This window comes from Lepidochelys olivacea (genome assembly GCF_965140295.1).
Source record: "Lepidochelys olivacea isolate rLepOli2 genome assembly, chromosome: 2".
Lineage (NCBI taxonomy): Eukaryota > Metazoa > Chordata > Testudines > Cheloniidae > Lepidochelys > Lepidochelys olivacea.
Genome location: NC_140412.1, coordinates 65,428,756 through 65,452,766, shown reverse-complemented (window position 1 = coordinate 65,452,766; position 24,011 = coordinate 65,428,756). Strand labels below are relative to the sequence as shown.

At 38.4% G+C, this 24,011-nt stretch overlaps 1 protein-coding gene across 8 annotated transcripts in view; it reads right to left on the bottom strand.

The window, feature by feature from the left end:
• The window catches only part of ASPH (aspartate beta-hydroxylase), a 203,488-nt gene that overhangs the window by 62,370 nt on the left and 117,107 nt on the right, over positions 1-24,011 (bottom strand). For all 8 annotated transcript variants that reach the window (XM_084619332.1, XM_084619338.1, XM_084619339.1 and 5 more), the window contains 2 exons: positions 22,897-22,935; positions 3,989-4,071 (listed from right to left, as the gene is read on the bottom strand). In XM_084619332.1, the coding sequence (XP_084475458.1) occupies positions 3,989-4,071; positions 22,897-22,935 (122 nt within the window). The remainder of the gene's footprint in view (positions 1-3,988; positions 4,072-22,896; positions 22,936-24,011) is intronic.

The window sequence follows — 24,011 nt, the reverse complement described above, 5'->3', positions numbered from 1 at the left end:
TCCCACATTTCAGGAAAAAGGTCATATTGGTTAAAAAAATGGCCTGGTTTAGGGGGGAGAGTGAAAGCATCTATAAAAAATGATTTATATTTATATCTATATCTATATATATAACCAATGGAAGAAAGGGGAAATTGAAAGTAATGAACATAAATCAGAAGCCAGGAACTGTAGAAAAGTGATAAGGGAAGCAAAGGGACTCAAGGAAAAATCTATGGCCAACTGAGTTAAGAACACTAAGGAGAAGTTTTTTAAGTATATTAGTAACAAAAATAATCTTAACAATGGTATTGGCCCATTACTAGATGGAAATAGTACAACAATAATAATGCAGAAGAGAAAGAAAGAAATATTTCTGTTTTGTAATTGGGGGAAAAACAGAAGTTATGTGATCTGTAGTAATGTAGCAATATCATATGATAACACTTTCTGTTCCACTAGTATCACAGGAGGTTGTTAAACAGCAGCTATTAAAGTTAGCAATTTTTAAATCAGCAGGTCCAGATAACTTGCATCCAAGAGTTTTAAAGAGCTGGCTGAGGAGCTCGTTAGATCAATAATGGTGATTTTCAACAAGTCTTGGAATGCCAGGGAAGTTCCAGAAGACTGGAGGAAAGCTAATGTTGTGCCAATATTCAAAAAGGGTAAACACGTCTATAATTACCGGGTTATCCTATCTGACATCCATCCTGGGCAATATACTGGATAATATGGAACTCTATTAATAAAGAATTAAAGGAGGTTAATATAATTAATGCCAATCAAAATTTTTATGAGATTACAAGTTTGGTTGATAAAAGTAATTGTGTTGATATAATATAGTTAGACTCCTGTAAGGTATTTGAGTTGCTACCACATGACATTTTGATTAAAAAACTAGAAAGATATAAAATTAACATGGCACACATTAAATGGATTAAAACTTGGCTAACTGATAGGTTTCTAATGTAATTGTAAATGGAGAATCATCATACAACAAGTGTGTTTTTAGTAATCATGCTCCAATTATATTTATCACAAACACTGGTTGCGCATCATTAAAATCTCCTAGGTGGACTCTGCTACTAAAAGATGCAAAGTTTTGTTCTGCAGTTGATACAGTCATTTCTGAAGTCATACAAGAAAGAAGCTCCCTCAGACACCATCTTCTGGGAAGCTCTGAATGCTACTGTAAGGGGTGAATGCATAAAGTATGCCTCTGAAAGGAGAGAGAAACATTCAAATTACTAGACTTTCTGGACAAGGAAACAGATGAGTTGCTGAGAAAGTATAAGATTGACCCAAATAATGAAAACCTTCCATGTTCTCTAATCAATGACAAATATAAATATAATGAATGCTTATCCAGCATTCATTGAATTTTCACTCAACAGGGTCAAATAAAGATATTATGAATAGGGAAATAAAGCAAGTCAACTATTTGCCAGAAGACTTAGATTGGATCTAGCCAACAATATTTCTTCCTTATTACAAGAGGACAGGAATGCCATCTTTGAACCGATAGATATAAATAATCATATTAAGCAATTCTAACAAGCTTTAAATCAGACATCCTCATCAATCCCCTCTTTATTGAATGCAGTTGATATTTTTGGAAAGATCTCTGGTTTTTGCATTAACTGGAATAAATCACAAGCAATGGATCTATCCAAGAGAACAGATCTTTCTCAGTTTCAGCATTTTCCATTTGAAAAATGCAAGGAAATAACTTATTTAGGCGTTAAGATTTATCCTAATCGAAATTTCCAAGAATGTAGAGATGTGGTGTCTCCTCCCTCTGTTCTTACTGCAGAGGAATAGAAATAGCCAAAATGAATATCTGCACAAGACAGACTTATATCATTCGCTTATTGCCTTTCAAGGTCTCTCCTTTGCTTGAAAAAATAGGCTTTTCATGCAATTTATATAAAATAACTTTGCTTGCCACTCTCCTAAAAAATCCTAGGCAACTGGATCGATTATCTACCATTCCAAATGCATCCTACTGGAAGGTGGATGCCCTCTAGTAGCTCTGTATACACACTGGCCTGGTTTGAGACTGAAAAAAGCATAGCTATGCCATTTGGTTCCCTTTCTTATTTTATATCCTTAAGAGACTACCCACACACTTAAGGAAAAATCCAATCTTTGCATCTCCATGGAGCCTCCTGCACCATGTTGATTACAGTGTCTCATCTTACTAATTCTCCTCTTGTACCACTATAGAATAGCCCAGGCCTCAGGATCAAAGCCAGCACTATGCTTAAAACAATTTGAAGAGAAAAAAGATTAACAATAATGAAAGATACAATACAAGACAATAGACTGGCCTTCTTCGATTATATATGCAATATCGGCTACCGCAGTCTCACAGTTCCTTCTTTCAGCAGCTATGCTCAAGGATTCATGCAAGGATGGGGGACAATAGGTCTCTTTCAACTCTCACCTCTAGGAACATGTTAAGAAATTTGGAAACAAAAGCCACTTTGTAGGAATTACTTATAGGTGGCTATTACCTCTCAATCTCAGTCTCGGAGTAAAACAGGGGAAAAAGCTTAGCCTTATTGTCACAACAGAAAACTGGGAGGATATCTGGCTTAACATGAAGGATACTTCAAGTTCTTTATACTTGTGATTCTTCTAGACAAGATATTAAACAGGTATTATAGGACTCCAGAATGTTTAAAGCTAGATTGTTGAAGATGCAAACAGCCCCATGCCAACCTTTAACACATCCTCTATACCTGTCAAAAATGCATGTGTTCTTCAACCCCATATTCAGTGCTCTCTCAAATTTTTAAGTGTTGCTATTTTTCATTCTCTAAGCTTGTGTATTGGAGAGGTGCTGGATTGGTATTACCAGTTAACATTAAGAAATGGATTGCAGCAGTGTCCAGAAGAGTTATCTCAGAAAATAGAAATCTGCAATTCCTCCCTCCTACACAGACTGGCTTAGTGAGCTCTTTACTATTGCATTAATGGAAAAAAATGACATGGTCTAATAGCAATACTTGGGGGAAAAAATAAGGCTATCTGGTTACACATCAAACTATTGCATATTTTTGCAGTTTAGGATATATTAGTCCCCAATACTCATAGCTTATGTTCTCACTTATATATCTACTTAGTCATTTTAACATTTGATGCCCTGCATGACCAATATAGGTTATGGGTGTTTGTTATGTGTGTGTGTGTGGGGGGGGGAGGGGGTGTGTATGTGTGTGTGGGGGGTGTTGGTTGTTTGGTTTTGGTTTGTTTTTTTCCCCAGGTTTTACAAATAATGAACACTGAATTTTGTTATTCATACGGTATTTCCATCTTGTGCATATATTTATATCTCTCTTGTTTTGCTGGGCATTTATATTAACAAGCTGTAGTATTATCAGTCCTTATATGATCCTATTTATTTGAAGAATTTGCTATCTCCTTAATCACTTTAAAGACAGTTGAGCTCAGCTGGTGTGCTTTTGTTGCAGTGATTCAATTTGAACATGTGAGTAGAGAGGTTGGAGCTTTGTGTACCCATTAGTAAGACAGAGCCAGAATTTATTGATGTTCAGGACGATTTGTAAAAACTAGTCTGTTCACTCAGGTTTCTGCCTGAAGAGATAGAGGAGTATATTTATTTTTACAGGTGGATATAGAAAGTCCATATATCCATTGACCAGGGCCTGATAATTTTTTAAAATAAATATTTTGTATATGCACTTAGAGACAAAGATGTGAACATTTAAAAAAAATACAAAATTCAGTAAGTGGTTAAGATGTAAATTTTATAAAACACTGTGAGTGCCTATGACAGATATGAAAGAACATACATTATGACCCGAAAGGATGAAAGGTGATGACCAAGCTAAAATGAACATTGAAGTACAATCACAAATGTGTGCTGAATGCCTGGTTAGAGAAAAACAGAAACAAATATAAAATTCATTATCCCTATTATCTTGATGCCTGTTTGTTTGTAGCCATAGTTCACCGCACCAGGAGAAACAGAATTCAAACCTACCTTTTTACGTAGCTTTTCTGCAGCATTCAGTTCAGCTTTAATGGTCTTATCAAACTTGTTTAAGAGTTTTGGTTTCTTCTTAGCTAGAAGAGTTTAAAAAAAAACAAAACAAAAACTACTATGACTTTCCCTGAATATTCACAAGTATATGTTTGGACGTTTCCTTTAACCACAGCATGATAAGGTAGTTTCAGAATACACCAGAAAAAAATAGGCAACCATTCATTATGCCTGCAAAAAACTATATATTCATATGAAAGCCAGTATTTATGCACTTAAATTGAATAACGGTTCACTTAAATGGACTTTTGGGAATAAAATTATCCATTTTGAATGTACAAACGTCTTTTCTGACTGGATACAGTCTAAATAATTAGTACAACAAGAAATACAAACTGGAAATAACATATACTCTACAAAAACTTAATTTTCCCATACCAAAATTATATTTCACCGGGATTTGAATCCAATCGTGTTTTAAAGATTTCTTGTGATGTAGAATCCATCTCAACCCAGTGAATCACCCTCACTGTTAGAGACTTGCACTGTATTTAGAGTTTGAATTTATCTAGCTTCACCTTCTATCTATGGGATCTTATTATGCATTTGTCTGTTAGGTTAAAGACTTCTCTACTAGCAGAAATTTTCTCTCAATGATCAAGTTACCTCTTAACCTACTCATTATTAAACTAAATATTCATAAAATGGTCTGAAACAGGGAGTGAATAGTGAGGTGGCAAAGTTTGCAGACAATACAAAATTACTCAAAACAGTTAAGTCCAAAGCTGATTACAAAGAGTTACAAAGTTACAAAATTGGGTGACTGGGAGACAAAATGGCAGATGAAATTCAATGTTGATAAGAGCAAAGTAACACACACTGGAAAAATAATCCCAACTATGCATACAAAACAGATGACATCTAAATTAGCTGTTACCACTTGAGAAAGAGATCTTGGAGTCATCATGGATAGTTCTCTGAAAACATCTTCTCAATGTGCAATGGCAGTCAAAAAAGCTAACTGTGTTAGGAAACCTTAGGAAAGGTATAGATAATAAGAGAGTGGCATGATATGCCCACACCTTTAACACAACATGCTGTTCTGGTTGTCCCATTCAGAAAATGTATATTAGAATTGGAAAAAGTGCAAAGAAGGTTAACAAAATGATTGGGGTATGGAACAGCTTCCATATGAGGAGAAACTAAAGAGACTCCGACTGTTTAGCTTAGAAAAGAGATGATTAAGGGTATATGATAGAGGTCTGTAAAATCATGAATGGTGTTGGGAAAATGAATAGGAATTTTTTTTAATCCCTTCATATAACACCCAATGAAATTAATAGGCAGCAGGTTTAAAACTCACATACGGAAGTACTTCTTCACACAATACACAGTCAACCTGTGGAACTCATTGTCAAATGATGTTGTGAAGGCCAAAAAGTATAACTGAGTTCAAAAAAGAATTAGATAAGTCCATGGAGGATAGAGCTATCAATGATTATTAGCCATGATGGTCAGGAATGCAACTTCATGTTCTTATGTAATTAAATAAATTGAGTTTCTTTACTCTCTCACAGTTAACATGTTTTCCATCATTTGAACCATTACTGTAGCTCTTTTCTGAACCTTTTGAAATATCCTTTTTGAAGTGTGCACATCAGGACTGGATGTGGTATTTATCCCATTAATGGTCTCACTAATTTTGTATTCAGAGGTAATACTGCCTCCCTGCTCCTAATGATGACCTCTTTATATGGAATAGCATTAGTCCTCTTAATCACAGCATCACACTGTGAGCTCATGTTCAGTTAGTTATCCACCACGACCCTGAATCTTTTCCAGAGTCACAGCTTTCCAGGACAGTCATCTATCTTATTTTCTTTATTCCTAAAAAAATCTTCTATTTGGTTGTATTAAACGTGAGCGCACACACAAAATTACTGATGTGTACAAGATAAAGCAGCAGATAACTGCTTTTCTCCAAGTTTATTATGGATTACGTATAAACAATCTTTGCTCTTACATTTCATTTAACACAAATATCTTCCCTGACACAAAAACCTACTAGTTGTCCATGCTTTTATTTAAATTATAATTATCTGCATGTTTTTTTTATTTAAATTAGATTGAATTATTTCTTTGTTTCTCTCGGGACAAAAAGCCATTAATAAAATGAGAGGAAACAGAAATATTACATTTCTGTGTCTGAGTTCAGAACAGCAACAGTCTTTTTGATTAATACTACATGTAAATGGCACGCTGTCGCCATGTCAGAGCACCCACTCCTGGCATGGAGTGGCCCTGCTGGCCCCTCAGCCTCTGTTCTTCCTTCTCAGAGGTCCTCAGGAATACTTCTCCAACATTATCTTAGGCTAATAAACACCCACATCACACAGTAATTTATTAAAATGGACACCTCAAATGACAAAATAAAGTTCAATACTATAACTCAAAAGGTTCGGGCTCCACCATCTTTCATGACTCCAGGATCTTTGTTTGTCTCAGCTGTCCCTCAGACTGGAGGGCCAGAGTCCCTTACTAGAGTTCAGAAGCTCAAATGAAACAATACAACAAACAATAAAAGAAAAGGAGTACTTGTGGCACCTTAGTGACTAACCAATTTATTTGAGCATAAGCTTTCGTGAGCTACAATTGGTTAGTCTCTAAGGTGCCACAAGTACTCCTTTTCTTTTTGCGAATACAGACTAACACGGCTGTTACTCTGAAACAACAAACAATGTCCATCCACCCAGGGCTTAACAAAACTCTGAAGACACTCCTGGGTCTTTCCCAGCTCCCTGCCCCTTGTATGTGACCACAGGGCACTCCCTTGGGCCTCCCTTTTGTTCCCGAGTCTTCTCCTGCTATGCAGGCCTCCCAGCTTCTGGCCTGTCTCCCTATTCCCAGGCAGCACTTGCAATGAGAGCCCAGAGTCTGCTCTCTCTCGCTCTCTATCAACATCAAATCTATGCTCCAATGACCATTTTATTATTTATAAAAAGTGGATCAGCTTCAAGAGGACAGATTGAGAAAGATCCACATCAGAATATCCCATAGTCCAGTGGTTAAGGCACTTTCCTGCAAAGTGAGACACCATGTTCCAATCCCTTCTCCACATTAGGCAGAGGGGGAATCTGATCCCAATCCTCCCACATCCCTGGCAAGGTTCCCAATGATGGGGCTAAGGAGGCAGCTGCCTCCTCCCAGCTGTTTTGCTTTTGTCAAAATAACCAAAATCAAAATGAACATTTTCAAGTTGGGTTGAAACAAAACATTCTATTTAGACATTTCTGAAACATGTTGATATTTTTAGTTCAGTTGTAACCATTTAGTGAACTTAAAACAAATTTGTGAATAGTTTGGGTCGACCAAATCTGCATTTTTTTGGTGAATACGCCATTAACCAAAAATATTTTGTCCACTTCTAGTCCTGACCACTTTTGGTCATTAAAGATTCTTTGGCACTTTTGGTATAACACTCTTGTGTCTTGGCCAAATTTTAATTCTAGTAGTTACAGTTTCCAGATCTCAGTTCCTCCTGAAGTTTCAAATGGAGAGAGTATTCTTTTATAGTTTCTTTATAAACTGTTGTGTAGCATTGCTGTGAACTGTTAAACAAATGCCAAATTTCGTTTCAGAGATGGTGATATTTAAACGTTGTGTAAAGTATCCCTTACCCTTCTTACAGGGCTGCTGTGAAACTTTCAGTATAGGAAGCGCTTTGGGATGCTTAGATGAAAAATACTATAGAAGCACAAATTTATCATCATCATTATTTTAGCCCTATTGATCCCTGATACAACACAGTGACTAACTGGATTTCAAAAACTGCTTTGTAAGATGGGGAAAAGCTATACAAAATCTAAAAAGATTTTGCTCCTACTTAGTATTTACTAACAAATAGGATGGAGAATAAAATTCAAAAGAATCTCACCTCATTAACAGATTGTTTTTGCTTTCCTAACCATTTTATTGTCTCTTTGTATCTCATCCTTTGAAAGTCAGCATTTGTAGATGAGTACAGAAGAAAGTACTTCAAGAAGGCAATGATGATTAAATTGATCCTATGAGTGTTTTACATAATATGGAAACAGCCACTCTCAAATTGCACTATCCAAATGCACAGTGCAATATGAACTATGCTAGTGAATAGGGGGATATTTTGAGTGAAAAATGCAATGATTTTTAACACAGATAACACAGTATGAATTACATTTCATTTCCCCATGGAAGATTTAATAGATCTTCATTTTACTTTGTGGCCTAAGCTGATATTCTGTTTTACTATGTCTCTCTTTTGTATTGATCTATGACAGGAGAGGAACAGGTTTGGTGTATTTTCATATGTAAAGTAAAGTAGTGTTTTAGCAATGATAAAGTCTTGATTGAAACATTCATATATTTTGAACCCAACAGAACCAGTACAATTGTTATTCCCTATCAGATTGGTCGACCATCCAGTCCAGTATCCTGCCTCCAGCAGTGAGCAGCACCATATGCTATAGAGATGGTGGCAGAAACCAAGTAAAGAACAATTATGAAAAACGGGGCCATAAGACACCTGCCCATCAGCTAGTGATTAATAGAGGCCCTGAAGCAACAAAGTTTATACCCTTTTCCTCCTTCCTACCCATCTAATGTATCTTTGGATTGTCTCATGAGCCATATAGTCATGATTGCTCCCAAAACAGTTGGGAATGCTTGAATGCACAGAATTAGTGTGTGTTTTACAGGACAGAATTTTCAAAGGCTTTCTCCACTTCTAGCCTTATGGTAGCATCTCAAGACCCCAACTGAGATTAAAACCATGGTGTTAAATACTGTAATACACCTGGAAAGAGACATCCCCTGCCACAAAGAACTTACAATCTAAACTCTCAAAGGATTGTAAAGGAAGAAGACCCACAAAGATCAAGTGAATTGCCCAATTCAGCAAGCCAGTGGGTGAACCACAAACAGAAATCAGGTCTCCTGATTCCAAATGGATCATGCTGCCTCTCTTTATCTTCAGGATTAAACCTGCTAATCAGAAAGGTTTATGGCAAATGAACAACCAAAAGATATGCCTTGAGCTCAGTACTTTCATGACAGAGTTCTTTTGGTGAGAAAACCCGTTAGACTTTATTATTAATTATTATTATTATTGATTCCAAATATATGACTTGATTTTAAATACTACTGTACTTTTTTATGGAGTTATTTTTGGTATTCAGCCAAATTTAACAAAGTTCTTCACACTGGAACTCTGTATATAGAAAAACTTTACACATTTGTGACTTCTCAGAATTTAATTCTCAGTTCTTAACGCATGAATCAGGATCTAAGTGAAAGACTAGCTAACTGCAGAGAAGCTGACTACCATAAGATACGAAGGAAAGTTACATGGTCTCGTGGCTAGGGTATCTGTTAACATATACAGGAGCTATTTTGTATTTTGGGTCTCGTCCTTCTCACTTCTGTTGAGGATGGGAATGGTTAGTTTCCTTGGGGGAAAAGGGCAGACTGCCCCACACAAGGAATATATCCCATTGAGTTGAGGACAGTGATGTTCACATAGATATGAGAAGGGAGGGAGATATCAGGCATATAGCAAACAACGGCACAGAAGTGATAGTGAGAAAAAAAACCAGCACTGTAAATTGGATAGATATGATATACTGAGTCTCTTTCTCAGTTATTTTTTCCACTGCATGCATCCAATGAAGTGAGCTGTAGCTCACGAAAGCTTATGCCCAAATAAATTTGTTAGTCTCTAAGGCACCACAAGTACTTCTGTTCTTTTCTCAGGTTGGAAGAACCTTTCCTCTGTTTCAATCAAAATAATATCATTTTGATCCCCCTTAAAATTACACATCAACTCTATACCAGCAGGAGGCCAATATGCAAAGCTGAAAACGAACTGTTAACATAAATATTATTCAGCTGTGAGGCACTAACTAATACGACACAGTAAACATTACATAAAGGGCAATCATTTTCATCTGCCCATTTTACTGAGATGCTGTAGGGTTCATCTGGGAGCTTTCAATGCAACCATCAAGTATTCCAGTATATCAAATGTAGCCTGTAGTCTTCCTGCAGGGGTATTTTAATAAATTATACATAACTTCCTTCTAGTGTTATAATCCTTTAACAGATGAGGTCACATCTGTTAAATTAGACATTACAGAGAAGCTAACAAATCTGGTTTCGGGGTGGGGAGGCGGGAGAACGTCCCTAAATAAATGCAGAGTGATATGACCACTTAGGAGATTTACATTTCATCTCTGCTCAGATACTAAAATAATAATTATGTATTTATATATCACGCTTTGGTCTTGCAAGAATGGTATGAGGTGTGTTTAATTACAATCCTGGATATAGGAACAGGTTTGTTACTCAATGGCACAGAACTACTAAGATTTGGTGACATAAAACAATCTCCATTGTCTCTCACAATTCCATTTCCATTGTTAAACAATGGGTAGGGCCCTACCAATTTCATTGTCAGAAGATTTTAAAAATAGTCAATTTTATGGTTTCAGATGTTTACATTTGAAATTTCACAGTGTTGTAACAGTGGGGGTCACAACCCAAAAGGAAGTTGTGGGTAGAGGCTGCAAGGTTATTGTAGGGAGGGTTGTGTCACTCCTACCTTTTTATGTGAAGAAACATTGTATCGTTTGGGTTTTAACAGATTGCAAGTTACTTTTAATGGGCCTTTCATGCACAAGATTAATCAACTATTTATAATATAGGCACTTTTTACTGATCACATCTATTGGAAAGTTAAATTAAAGGGCAAGATACTAGTATCACAATAAAGCAGGATCAGGAGAAGTATATTTTGTCCTTATGGGACACATTATTTTATCCCTTGACTTAAAAGTTCCTGTATAAACTTTTGCTCCCAAGAGAGGACATCAGAAGAACATCATCATCAACAATCCTAGAATAGTTACAGTTAATTTTAACTGATTTTAAAGTATTTTATTTTGCATACATTCATATTTTCCCACTCTTGTACTCTTTAAATTTTGGGAACAGAAATTTTGCAATACTGTAGTTTTACTCTGACACAGATGTGCACAAATGCTCACTTGGCTGGCTAGGGTGTGGCTTTGATGGACAAGGAGTAGTGCATATACCTTTTAGGGCCATAAGGAAGAGATCTCAATTGGGAGCATGTGCTCCCTCTCCCTTCTCCTACCTCTACCCCCCACCCTTTTGCATACAATGTAGGGGGGATGTTTCTTCCCCCTTCCTTCCTTCTGTTCATAGTGTGGTGATTGGAAGGGGAGGGGCAGGGGGTGTCACATGCTGCATCTAGAGCCTTGAATCTGGAGCCTGTCCTGCCTACTGCTGCTGCCATTAGGTGGTTGGGGTGGTGTTGGGGGCTCATTTGCTAGTGGTAGAGTGTTAGGGAGTTTGGTAGAGTTTGTGAACTCCTTGTTTCTGCCCCATCCTTAAACTAGTTGCTGGATCCCTGGTGAAGCTGGGGAGTAGGCGGAGCTCCAGGTTTGGGGTCTGGAAAGGATTTTTTCCCATATTGGAAATTGGAAAACAACTGTGTGGGTTTTTTCACCTTCCATCTGGCATTCTGGAAGTCTGGTTTTGGGGGGTGGGGGGAGGGTGTTAAATTTCCATTGTCACAACTTTGGCAGGTTGCCAAAGTAGTTGGTGGATTAGAAATGGTCTAATGAGTTCTCTGTAATGGTCCAAGGAGTTCTCTGTTTGGACATTGGTCCTGAGCACAACAAGGCATGGTGAAGGGCTATACCTCTATATCTCAAAGCTTGTAGGTCCCCTCCCCTCATCTCCCCTATACCTGGTGTGGCAGAGAGGAGCTGGTTGGGGGTCTGACTTCTAATCAGGATATGTTGGCAGGCCTCAGGGTAGAGAGGGGGCATGGCCTTCAGACCCACCCTCTGGTTTATAATCCACTCAGGCCATTTGTGTCCATTGAGAACCACACTGGAAGAAGGCTACTGGACAGTCTGGGGTAGTTATCCCAGTTAGGGAACAGTTTTGGATAACGTTGTGGCCTCTTTATTTGCCATATTATGGTGTCTGTGTCTCATTGGTTCCACATCCACAGCAACACACATGGATAGAAGTGGAGGCTGTGGCTTTATAAACCAAATCCAAAATAAAAGAACTCGCCTCAAATTAGCACTAGCAGTCAAGTGCAGGTTCCAGATCTGTCCAGCCAGGGCAACCCCCAACAACAGCTACCCTGAGGCCTCCCCTTCCCTACTCCATTAACTCCCCCTCATCTCTGTCCCACATGGCATGAACTGACCCCACTAGCCATGGGAAAAAATACAGGTACAGCCAAAGCTGTGAGTAACATGAAAACAATAAGACCTAACCCCCACATCAGGCCTCCCAACTGCTGTGAGGAAGGCAAACAAAATCCACACTGCACTTCGCCGGTTCTCCAGTGAGGGGGAAAAAACCTTTCCTTGAGCCAAGAGATGACTGGCTCTGCTCACATCATAACTGGAAACCCAGTGATAACATGCATCACACAAACCAGATAAAGGAGGGAGCGGGAGCTTCTGGACACCAAGTAAACATTGAGCCCAGGAGGAGCTCTGAAAGACAGGGAGAGCTCATCAGTTTATACCACACACTTCAGATCTCCCAATGGGCCACCAAGGCAAGGAGGGATCTATCCACCCCGATAGCCTCACTGCACCAGTGAGGGCGGGGCCTGTGCTCACACACCCAGCCAAGAGCCAAGGACTGTTTATCTGGTCCAGTATACCTTCCCATCTCTTGTGCCCAAAATGGAGGAGACCTTTAGCTGTTGTCCTTTCAAGAGGCTTTTACTGCCCTATTATGTGGTTTTGTACAGAGAATCACTATTTTAATTGTAAAAATTTATAGTTGTTGTTTCTGATTTGCTTGGGTGTATTCACAGAAGAAAAGGGGGGGGGACAAAACAAAAACAGCAAACTCAAAAATGAATGGTTGTACAGAACACAGAAAACAACCACAATTATCATTCCTGGTAGCTGGTTTAATTAATGTTTTCAAGTTAAATTGAAATCGTTAACTACCTACACAATGAGATCAACTTGGAAGATGCAGCTCACAACACTGTGCTTTATTATTATTATTATTATAAATCTGAACATTTAGACAGACTAATGTAAGTTAGTAGCGGGGAGATTTCTGATGAATGGCCTGTAAAATTATATCGTAAGTCTAGCAAGGATACAGACTAGATAATCATTTTAAATGTTTTATTTTCCCTAATAGCTCAGTCTCATTTTATAATCACAATTAGGCACTGTGAGGTAAACATTGCTATGCTGTTGTCAGATTTCTCAGGGGTAAAAGACAATCTGCCTGTGGCTTCACTCCTCAGACCTGTGGAATGCAATTAATGGCAAACAAAGCATATCCTGCCATACCTTATTCCTTAGATCATTCCAATGACTGCCTGAAAATACCATGATAAAAATATTACAGTCAAATATAAGCAAAGTTCATGATCAAATGAATAAGTTTTATAAGAACAGGTCAGTGATCCTTGCTAGCTTTCAAGTCAAATTTCAGAGAAGCACAGAAATCAAAGATAGTACCTGACCATCATATTTACAAACCTCAACCTCTTAAGTAATGATCATCAGCTAAAGGCACCATAGCATACTAACCTACCCAAGCCAATACCATACCTCTAAAATAGGGGAGGGAAAAAAGGAAAGGAAGAAGCAAGAGGAAGAGAAAGATGATGGCAAATCAAATTACTGGTCTTTCCTCTTCCTCATTCTTGAATAAAAACATTATTCCATTATGAACAAATGGCAACCATGCATCTAAACAGAATACTGAAGCACAGTTCTACTGAAAGATACCTCACCAGTTCCAAACAAGTTAAGCTTTCATCGATTCACATATCTGAAGGACTGAATAGGGAATTATGATTATCTAGTCTGATCTGCATAACACAGGTCAAAGGTTTTCAATCACTAATTTCTACATCAGGCCCATAACTTCTGATTACCCAGGAAGAATCCACCACATCCCTAGGCAAGTTGTTCTAATGGTTTTTTACCCTCACTGTTAAAAATGTGCACCTTATTTTTAATCTGAATTTATTTAGCTTCAGCTTCCAGCCATTGGACCTCATTATCCCTTTTTTTTGCTAGATTGAAGAGACATCGGTAAGTTCTTCCTTTGTAATTACCTGTCACATGTGACCAAGCCACCTCTTAGCTTTCTCTTGGATAAACTAACCAAGTTGAACTTCTTTAGTCTCTCACTGAATGCCAAGTTTTCCAGACATTGAGTCATTACTGAAGCTCTTTTCTGAACCCTGTTCAATTTGTCCACATCCTTTTTGAAGAGTGGATACTAAAACTGGACACAATAATAGTCTGACTAATGCTGTATAGATATAATATTCCCTACTCCTAGGTATGTCTAGATAAACAGTTAGTGCACAGCAAGCTGGAATGTAAATCTCCACTGATTTACAGCATGCCATGCACTAATCGTCCACTTGGACCCTGCTACTGTGCTTTGACTTACGGCTGTTTAAACATGTATTCAGACCACTCCACCCAAGTTGTTGATATTGCTCAAGCGAAATATTCTCAGATCCTACATGGGGACAGGTGTATCTGTCTGTTGAACAGAAACTCCGCCACAAGTAACCTAGTGATCTTCTTGATCTTTTAAGATCACTGAGTAACAAATAAAACTTTTAGTCTGTGTGTCTTGAAGGACTTTTAGTGGAATGCGTGAAAGGTGCTTTTCCTGCACTAAATGAGAAACAAAAATGAGGATACCAGATGAGTGCAATAAATTAAACACACAGGAGAGAGGAGGGCAATAAGTTGGAGGGACTTTCATGGCACATGAAGAGAGGCACAAGAAACATTTGGTATGACTATCCCATTCTGAGAAAGTGGAAGTTGTGTTGTTACAGCTGGCAGAGCCAGAGAATAAGAGAGAAAGCAGCCCTCCCGTGTACAAAAGCATTCTCCATGAGGGACTCTTGCCTTTGCGGTGTTTCAACTGATCTAGCCCTGATCTATTTACCTTCAGGGTGCACTGAATGACTTATTATTTTAAGAGAGTCATTGAGGAGGAAAATGCTGATGGAATGGTATTGTATAGGAAGGGTGTTCACATGACACTGAATTTATTTACTTTGGACAGTTCCTTTAGTTATTTGTTAGATTTTGTGGGGCTGCTAGTGCTGGATTTTCCATTGTTGTTTGAAAGTATTCATTGTGTTTTTAATCAATTGTCAGGTCTGCCTACAATGAGATATAGGCTGCTTCTTGTGGTTTTATAAGTCTCTTCCTGTGATACACCGCCACAGTTGTGATCAGTGGAAGTAGTGATGCTAAATCCAGCTTGTGGCTGGCAGGACATTTTCTGTAAGGATCTGGGTCTCTGGAATGACCTCCTGCCATTGATCTGTGGATGGGCACTTTTTACTTTCTCGAGAGAGAAATAAATGATAAAGAGATATTTACAGCAGTCATCCTTAAAAGCTTCCCATTTGGTTTTGTAACTGAATATTGTACTAAGCCTAATTTTACTATTGTTCTAATACTGTGAACACTACAGTCCTATTTTCAAAGATACAAAGGCTAAACTGAAAGAATAGCAAGAGTAACCACGGTGTATTGTATATAAGCTGGCTAACTACTCTCTATTTGAAATTCAAAACTTGCTCAGGAAATATTGTTTTTCTTCTTCTTCAACCTATGTGCGCATCATTATACAAATTAGCTGTTGAAATTGCTCTGTCTCCCAAAGGGCAGCAGAAGAATGGGTATTTGATGATGATGGAAAACTCCTGTCAGAGCCCTGTGGTTTGGTGGGCTAAATATTCACTTGGTGAGTTACAGGTGGCCTAAATGATCAGCTAATTCTATAGGTTTATATAAAGGAAAAATTAGAAGATAGCAAAACAAATGTGCATTTGACAGCAACTATGATAGGACTATTTAAAAGCACTTGAACTGCAATAATTAAAGATGTTTCTAAATTATCCTAATGTAACAGTCAGAAATGTCCTATAATTAACTTATCTAGAGATATAATCAGACAATAAATGCTTAGGTATTTTAGAAACTAATAAAGCTGTTGAATTTAATGACTATAATAAATCTTTAGCAGTGGTGATTCCTGTGTGATTTTCTCTGCAGCATAAAGTGTTCTTCAGGGTTTCTGCTGAAACTGGTTATTGTACATTTATATACCAACGCTCATCATAGGGAACAATTACTGACCAATAATGATATTTTTCAGTATATCCCCTCTTTGCTCATCATCACAGGCCTCTTAATGAGTTTTGACTTCACTCACAGGAAATTATACATCCCTCGTTAAGTCCAGAAATAGATTTCCATATTGACTTCCATAATAATACACTCTAGTATTCTAGTAATGGTCATACACACAAAGGCTTAGCATAGTGTTACTGCAGTGTTGGGTGCCTTGAAGGAAGATACTGGAGTATTTTTACAAGGGGCAATATATTAATATGTTCATTATTTGTAACTGATAGAATAAAAATAATGTTAAAATCAAATTAGAATTATATGGACTTTGCACCTTTAAAAATAAACTAAGCTGGATTTAGAATGACACCTGAAGTGAAGCCAAAACATCCCAGAGCATGGTCACTAAGACCAGTGCAAGAGGGAGGGAGATGCTTTAAATGCTGATAAAATACAAAGGTGAAGGACAAAAATTAGAACCATTAAACCATGTCACAGGGTTGCTGGCCCCTTTAAGAGGACTATGAGCCCAGGCTACTAATGATAAGCTAATTAATGGTTAACTGAATAAGGAGCACCTGAGCCTTATAAAAGGCCATCAGGGCTCAGTTACAGGGAGGTGCTCAGAAAGAGATGCTCTTTTAAGGGAAAGGCACTCCCAGAGAAAAACAGGCCCCAGGGAGTAGAGCTGTACATACCGAGCCAAACGGTGGAGATTGCAGGCCAGAGAGGCCAGGACTGAGAATCACAGGCCCAAAAGAGGAGGACTGAGCAACCCCTGAGCCCCAGGGGAAAGACTTTATTTCAAGCTTGTTTGGATTTAATGAAGTAGAACCTCAGTAGGGAAATTTTGTCTTCCACCCTTTTGGGGTATGGAGTTGTTAAGAAGCCCTGAAAGAAGGGAAACTTAGGCAGAGAGTGCCTGCAATGCCACACTAGGCCAGGATGCGGCGTTACAGGGCAGGCACATGCTGAGACAACTGGCACGAGAAGGGGGATTTTGAGACACCCTCCCATTAAGAAGGGATAACCAAGCAATGCAGTGCAGAGACCTTTCTCAGCTGGAAGATGTTAACCCTCAGAACATAAGAATGGCCATACTAAGTCAGACTAATGGCCCAGCTAGCCCAGTACCCTCTCTGATAGTGGCTGGTGTCAGATATTTCAGAGGGAATGAACAGAACAGGGCAATTTCAAGTGATCCATCTCCTGTTCACTCCCAGGTTCTGGCAGCTGGAGTTTAAGGACACCCGGAGCACGGGGCTACATCCCTAACCATCTAGGCTATCAGCCATCAATGGAGTTATCCTCCATGAATTTATCTAATTCTTTTTTAAACCCAGTTGTACTTTTGGCCTTCACAACATCTCTCAGCAATGAGTTTCACACACTGACTGTGTGTTTTATGAAGAAATACTTCCTTTTGTTTGGTTTAAATCTGCTGCCTATTAATTTTATTGGTGACCTCTGATTCTTGTGTTATGTGAAGGGGTAAATACACTTCGCTATTCACTTTTGCCACACCAGTCATGATTTTATAGACCTCTATCACATCCCCCCTTAGTCTCCTATTTTCTAAGCTGAACAGTCCCTGTGTTTTTAGTCTCTCCTCATATGGAGGCTCTTCCATAACCTAATCATTTGTTTCAGAGTAACAGCCGTGTTAGTCTGTATTCGCAAAAAGAAAAGGAGTACTTGTGGCACCTTAGAGACTAACCAATTTATTTGAGCATAAGCTTTCGTGAGCGATGAAGTGAGCTGTAGCTCACGAAAGCTTATGCTCAAGTAAATTGGTTAGTCTCTAAGGTGCCACAAGTACTCCTTTTCTTTTTGCTAATCATTTGTGTTGCCCTTCTCTGCACTTTTTCCAATTCTAATGTATCTTTTTTGAGATGAGGCAACCAGAACTGTATGCAGTATTCAAGTTGTAGATGTACAGTGGATTGAAAGTGGCCTTGTGATATTTTTCTATCTTATTATCTATCCCTTTCCTAATGCCTTCTCACATTCTCTTAGCTTTTTTGACTGCTGCTGCACACTGAAGATGTTTTCAGGGAAATATCCACAATGACTCAGATATGCCTTTCTTGAGTGGTAACAGCTAATTTAAACCCCATCATTTAGTCTGGATAGTTGAGATTATGTTTTCCTGTGTGCATTACTTTGCACTGATGAACACTGATTGTCACCTGCCATTTTGTCTCCCAGTCACACAGTTTTGTGAGATCTCTTTGTAACTTTGCAGCCAAGCTTTGTACTTAACTGTCTAGAGTAATCTCATATGGTCTGCAAATTTTGCCACTTCACTGTTCACCCCATTTTCCAGATCATTTATGAATATGCTGAAGAGCATATGGAGGGGCAGCCAGAGCTTTGGGAATGCCAGCTCCAATTTTTGGGAATGTCCAATATGCAGGAGAGGCCTGCTGAGGAGGCATCATGATGCGAAAAAGAGTCAGTTATTGTTGACACTGAAAGAGAAGGCACCACAGGGCTCAACCAATGGTATGTTTTGACTGAAGAAGTGGGGCACGCAGGATGGCTTTGCCCCTATATGAACCAAGATTGCACTGAGCACCAGAAGAACCAGGGAGAGAGGGGCTGTGTCACGGTTCCTCCCCCACTCTGAACTCTAGGGTACAGATGTGGGGACCTGCATGAAAAACCTCCTAAGCTTATCTTTACCAGCTTAGGTCAAAACTTCCCCAAGGTACAAAATATTACATCCGTTATCCTTGGACTGGCCGCTACCACCACCAAACTAATACTGGTTACTGGGGAAGAGCTGTTTGGACGCGTCCTTCCCCCCAAAATACTTCCCAAAACCTTGCACCCCACTTCCTGGACAAGGTTTGGTAAAAAGCCTCACCAATTTGCCTAGGTGACTACAGACCCAGACCCTTGGATCTTAAGAACAATGAACAATCCTCCCAACACTTGCACCCCCCCTTTCCTGGGAAATGTTGGATAAAAAGCCTCACCAATTTGCATAGGTGACCACAGACCCAAACCCTTGGATCTGAGAACAATGAAAAAGCATTCAGTGTTTTACAAGAAGACTTTTAATAAAAAATAGAAGTAAATAGAAATAAAGAAATCCCCCCTGTAAAATCAGGATGGTAGATATCTTACAGGGTAATTAGATTCAAAAACATAGAGAACCCCTCTAGGCAAAACCTTAAGTTACAAAAAAGATACACAGACAGAAATAGTTATTCTATTCAGCACAATTCTTTTCTCAGCCATTTAAAGAAATCATAATCTAAGACATACCTAGCTAGATTACTTACTACAAGTTCTAAGACTCCATTCCTGTTCTGTCCCTGGCCAAGACGACTACAGACAGACACAGACCCTTTGTTTCTCTCCCTCCTCCCAGCTTTTGAAAGTATCTTGTCTCCTCATTGGTCATTTTGGTCAGGTGCCAGCGAGGTTACCTTTAGCTTCTTAACCCTTTACAGGTGAGAGGAGCTTTCCCCTGGCCAGGAGGGATTTCAAAGGGGTTTACCCTTCCCTTTATATTTATGACAGGCTGTTAAAGACACTATGCCACAAACTACTGGGGCCTGGGTTATTGTGAAGTCTGAATGAAGGACTGTGGAGACAGAAAGAGCAATATCCCAGGGACAGGCTGTTTTGGGGAGAATGGGCCCTGCTAAAAGTTTTAGCTTTGGGTGGATGGACCCTAATTATGAAGAAGTTAGAGCCTACAAGAATAGGCAAATATGGAGTAGTCCAGGATTTTAAGAATTTTAATTAAATACAGGTTTAATGGCCATTTTCTCTCTCACCGCCTTCTTCTGAACCAACACAGCTGAAACCAAGAGTTTAACCTTAAGATTCTTTGCCACCAACTGAACTGACAGTGCCTTCGGACACCTCAGCAACCTTAATAGGAGGATCTGACGAAACAGAAACAAGAGCCCAACACATCCCCAGGATCCTTTAAGCACCTTAGCCTTACCAGACAAAGCAGTTGGAACCAAAACAAGCCTCTTAGTCTTCAGATCTGACACTCTCATAGAACCCAACAGCTTAGCAACACGAACTTCCTTAAGCAGGAGCACCTGAAGTCTATTCTGCCTCTCCTTACATGCTCTGGGTGTGAAAGTCTGACAGAATGACAGTGACCTTCTTTGAGGCAATTAAGACATCTAACATGTTCGAGCAATGCCAAGAATGTGTTGAAGTGCCTCTCTTAAAACCGGGCTTTTTTCTTTAGGTCCACCATCACATGGAACTGAACCTGAACCTGAAACCAAACTCAGCTAACTACAAACTCTGTAACTAAACTAACACTAAAAACTAACAACTACAACTCTCTAAAGTTGCTAATCTAAGAGAAAACCCGCTGATTTGATGGACCAGAGCAGTTCACTTTCATCTGGCGCAATTATTTGGAAGGAACTGAAAAAGTAGAGGGTGCAGCATCCCCATATACAGATAGCCTCACCCTCAGATCATTTGGAGATCCTTAGGGGAGAGGTAGAGGGTGCTCATGTGCATTCTAGCATGCACTGCCTGGAGAAGGTTCTACCATTACGCTGCACCAATCAATGCATTACCTGGGAATATTTAAAGTAATCTTGAACAAGTTATAATTTTATATATACTTCCATTTTTGAATGAGGATGGTGGTGAGTTTTTCTTTACCCTTGCTTTTGTCCTGATTGAAATGTGATCTCTATATACGTGGGCACCTGATTCTATTTCTTATTATTTCATTCTACAGTTGAAATGGTTTAATTAAATTTACCTAGAACATTTTTAATTGTCAAGTATTTAAGCTTATTAGAGTACCATATTTCCTGCTGAGCCTATCCCCCCGCAACTGTTCACATCCTTGCACTTATTTTTCCAATCTCTTAGTTTAATTCTCAAGTAAACCAAGTGATTTATTAAAAAATAAATATTTCATGCATACATACATGACTACATACATATACTAAATACATACATAACTACATGCATACAATAATACTACGTTACTAACTACATACATACATGCAGTACATACATAACTAAATACTTTTTTTTAAAAAAGTTAGGAGGAAAAAGTCCTAGAAATTCCATCAAAAACCCATTATGCTAAAAGAACATTTTTAGTTGCGTGGCTAAGGATTCAGAAGCCAGGAAACATAAAAATTATGGTTCCACCAGGGAAGAAAGGAAACCCTGAAGCCCCTGATGCCTCCTAGTGAAGGAGCTCCCCAGAGTAGTCAGCACTACTCAGTGTGCACTGTCTGACCACAGGGGATGCAGCCACATATGGAGGAACCCTGGTGCTAAAGTAGCAGATACCTTATCATAATGTGACTCATGTATGTACTGTTTTCAGGCAAACACTTAAGTAGAATGAGAGTTGTTTTTAGAGCCATCTGGTGTCCATTTAATGCACACACCAATTTTTCCAAACAATATATCCACTTTTCTGAATTGAATGCAAGTACAGGATGTTAAGTATGAAGTTTATGAACTTAGTATATTATTTAGTTCATACTAGATTTTTATTGTACTAACCAAGGCAGCCATGCTTTAACGGTGTTCTATGTTGCTGCACAAATATCTAGAGTTACTGTACAAGGATTTTAGATTCATGGATAGGTATATACTGTATGTGTGGTGGTGACCCATATGAGAGAGCCATATGATGAAAGCTTTTATTAGCATATACCTTTGCCAGCCTCACTTCCACTCTGTCTAGTAATTCATCTCCTTAGGACCAATTATAATATTACAAATTTGTACACAGCTTCAACTAACTTTAAATCAGTCGATCACCAAAATATTTCCTTCTTTACAACTTAAAATAGGGAACTTTTGCTCCCCCCCAGTTTCACTGGTCTGAGGCTCAGGATGAGAGATCTTCAATCCCAGACCAGATACAAATTTAAGGGACAATGTTATGACCTTGAAGGGTTAGAAATGGGAGTTTGGAAATGGAAGGAGGAAATTCCTTGCTTTCTATAGCACAAAGAATTTGTTTAATACTTCCATACATATTTAGATATGGAAATGCTATTTTAGGTAATGTGTTGAATTTGGTTTGGTTTTTTAATTTGTCCTCAAAAATCTGTAGTCAAAATAACAATAATTTATACATATTATGGTAGCATCCAGGAACCCCAATCATGGACCAGGACCCTGTTGTGCTAGGCACTGTACAAACACAGAACAAAGACTGTTCCTGTCCCAATCCTTATTTTCAAAGCTCCCTGAAACACTTCAAAAATACTACTTCTGGAAAATACATGCCATATACAGAACACATAATGTACTCCCAGGAGGACAAAAGGGCTTGCTCAACGATGTTATAAGAACACGGCAGTTTTAATTGTGCCTGATAGTTTGCTTATCCATGGAACAAACATGGAATGGGCTGAAGCAGAAGGTCCCCCCATGCTACTCTGCTAGTGTGTTTCAAGCTTTGTCAAGGGGGACTACTAATGATTAGCTAATTCCATCTTCTGTATCATATGCATGGGAACAAATTGGTGAGACTTCATGACACAGAACACAGCTCTCAGATTACTCTTACATTAACTCGCAAAAGCAAATACACTTTATGCTTATTTAACTTCAAATTATCTATTTAATGAAAATCGCACTTTCTACAAGGTATAACTTTGGTCTTCAATGTTATACAACTTTCTCATCCTTAAGAGAATAGACATTTACCTTTTTCTTTTTGTTCCTGTTCAGTTTCTTTACTTTTTCCTGGAAGATTAAAAATGAAATAGCATAAGCATTTTAGTGAAGAACAGTACAAAAACACACTACCAGTAAATCAATACCTATGGAAAAGAGACAGTTAACGTAAAAACTTTTTGTAGGACTTCATGGCAGCATATTTTCACTTAAGTCATTTTCATCAAAAATGCTTGGGTACTTTATAGTTCAATTATAGCTTATTATCTAACACAGGATGGGGATAATGCTGCATGAAATGTTTTAGAACTAATAGCAATCTTTTCCAAAGAAGATAAAAGTCCGTCCCCCGCCCCACATGTATGTGAATGATATCCACACACACACACAATATTATACATAATTCTTCTAAGTTCTTCAGCCACTAAATGTTTGATTAACTTTGTACCTATGGGTTCTGTTTACTTTTCTTAATTTTACCTATTCACTTATGCTTGACAATAGGAGTAAAATTTCAAATGTGTTTAAATCTCTAACTTTCAGTCAGATTTAGGATCCTTGGTGCCAAAGTCAGTTTTGAAAAATGGAACTTAGGCTTCTGAGTCATTTAGATGTTTGTGAATATTTTACCTGTGATATATATTAATTTACCTATTTAGTACTTCAGATAGCTTTATAATGACAAACAAAACATTTCCTGGGAAAACAGCCCAGCCTGAAAGTATGTATCAATGCAATCTACCTAATATCTCTATGTTTATAGTTTTCATAGAATTTCTCTCATTAACCTACACACTAATTAAAATACTAAAAGACAATTCTCCTCAGCAAGGGCTACAAAAACAAAACAAATGAGAAATTCCTAAGCCTAGACATTTTGGAGATCTGATGAAAAAGAAAAAGAAAAAAGTAAACTACAGCTACATTTTCAACACACTAAATCTTTAAAATTGCCTGATTTTTACCAGACTTCCTAAAAATTCTATCCTGGAATCATAGAATCATAGAATCATAGAATATCAGGGTTGGAAGGGACCCCAGAAGGTCATCTAGTCCAACCCCCTGCTCAAAGCAGGACCAATTCCCAGTTAAATCATCCCAGCCAGGGCTTTGTCAAGCCTGACCTTAAAAACCTCTAAGGAAGG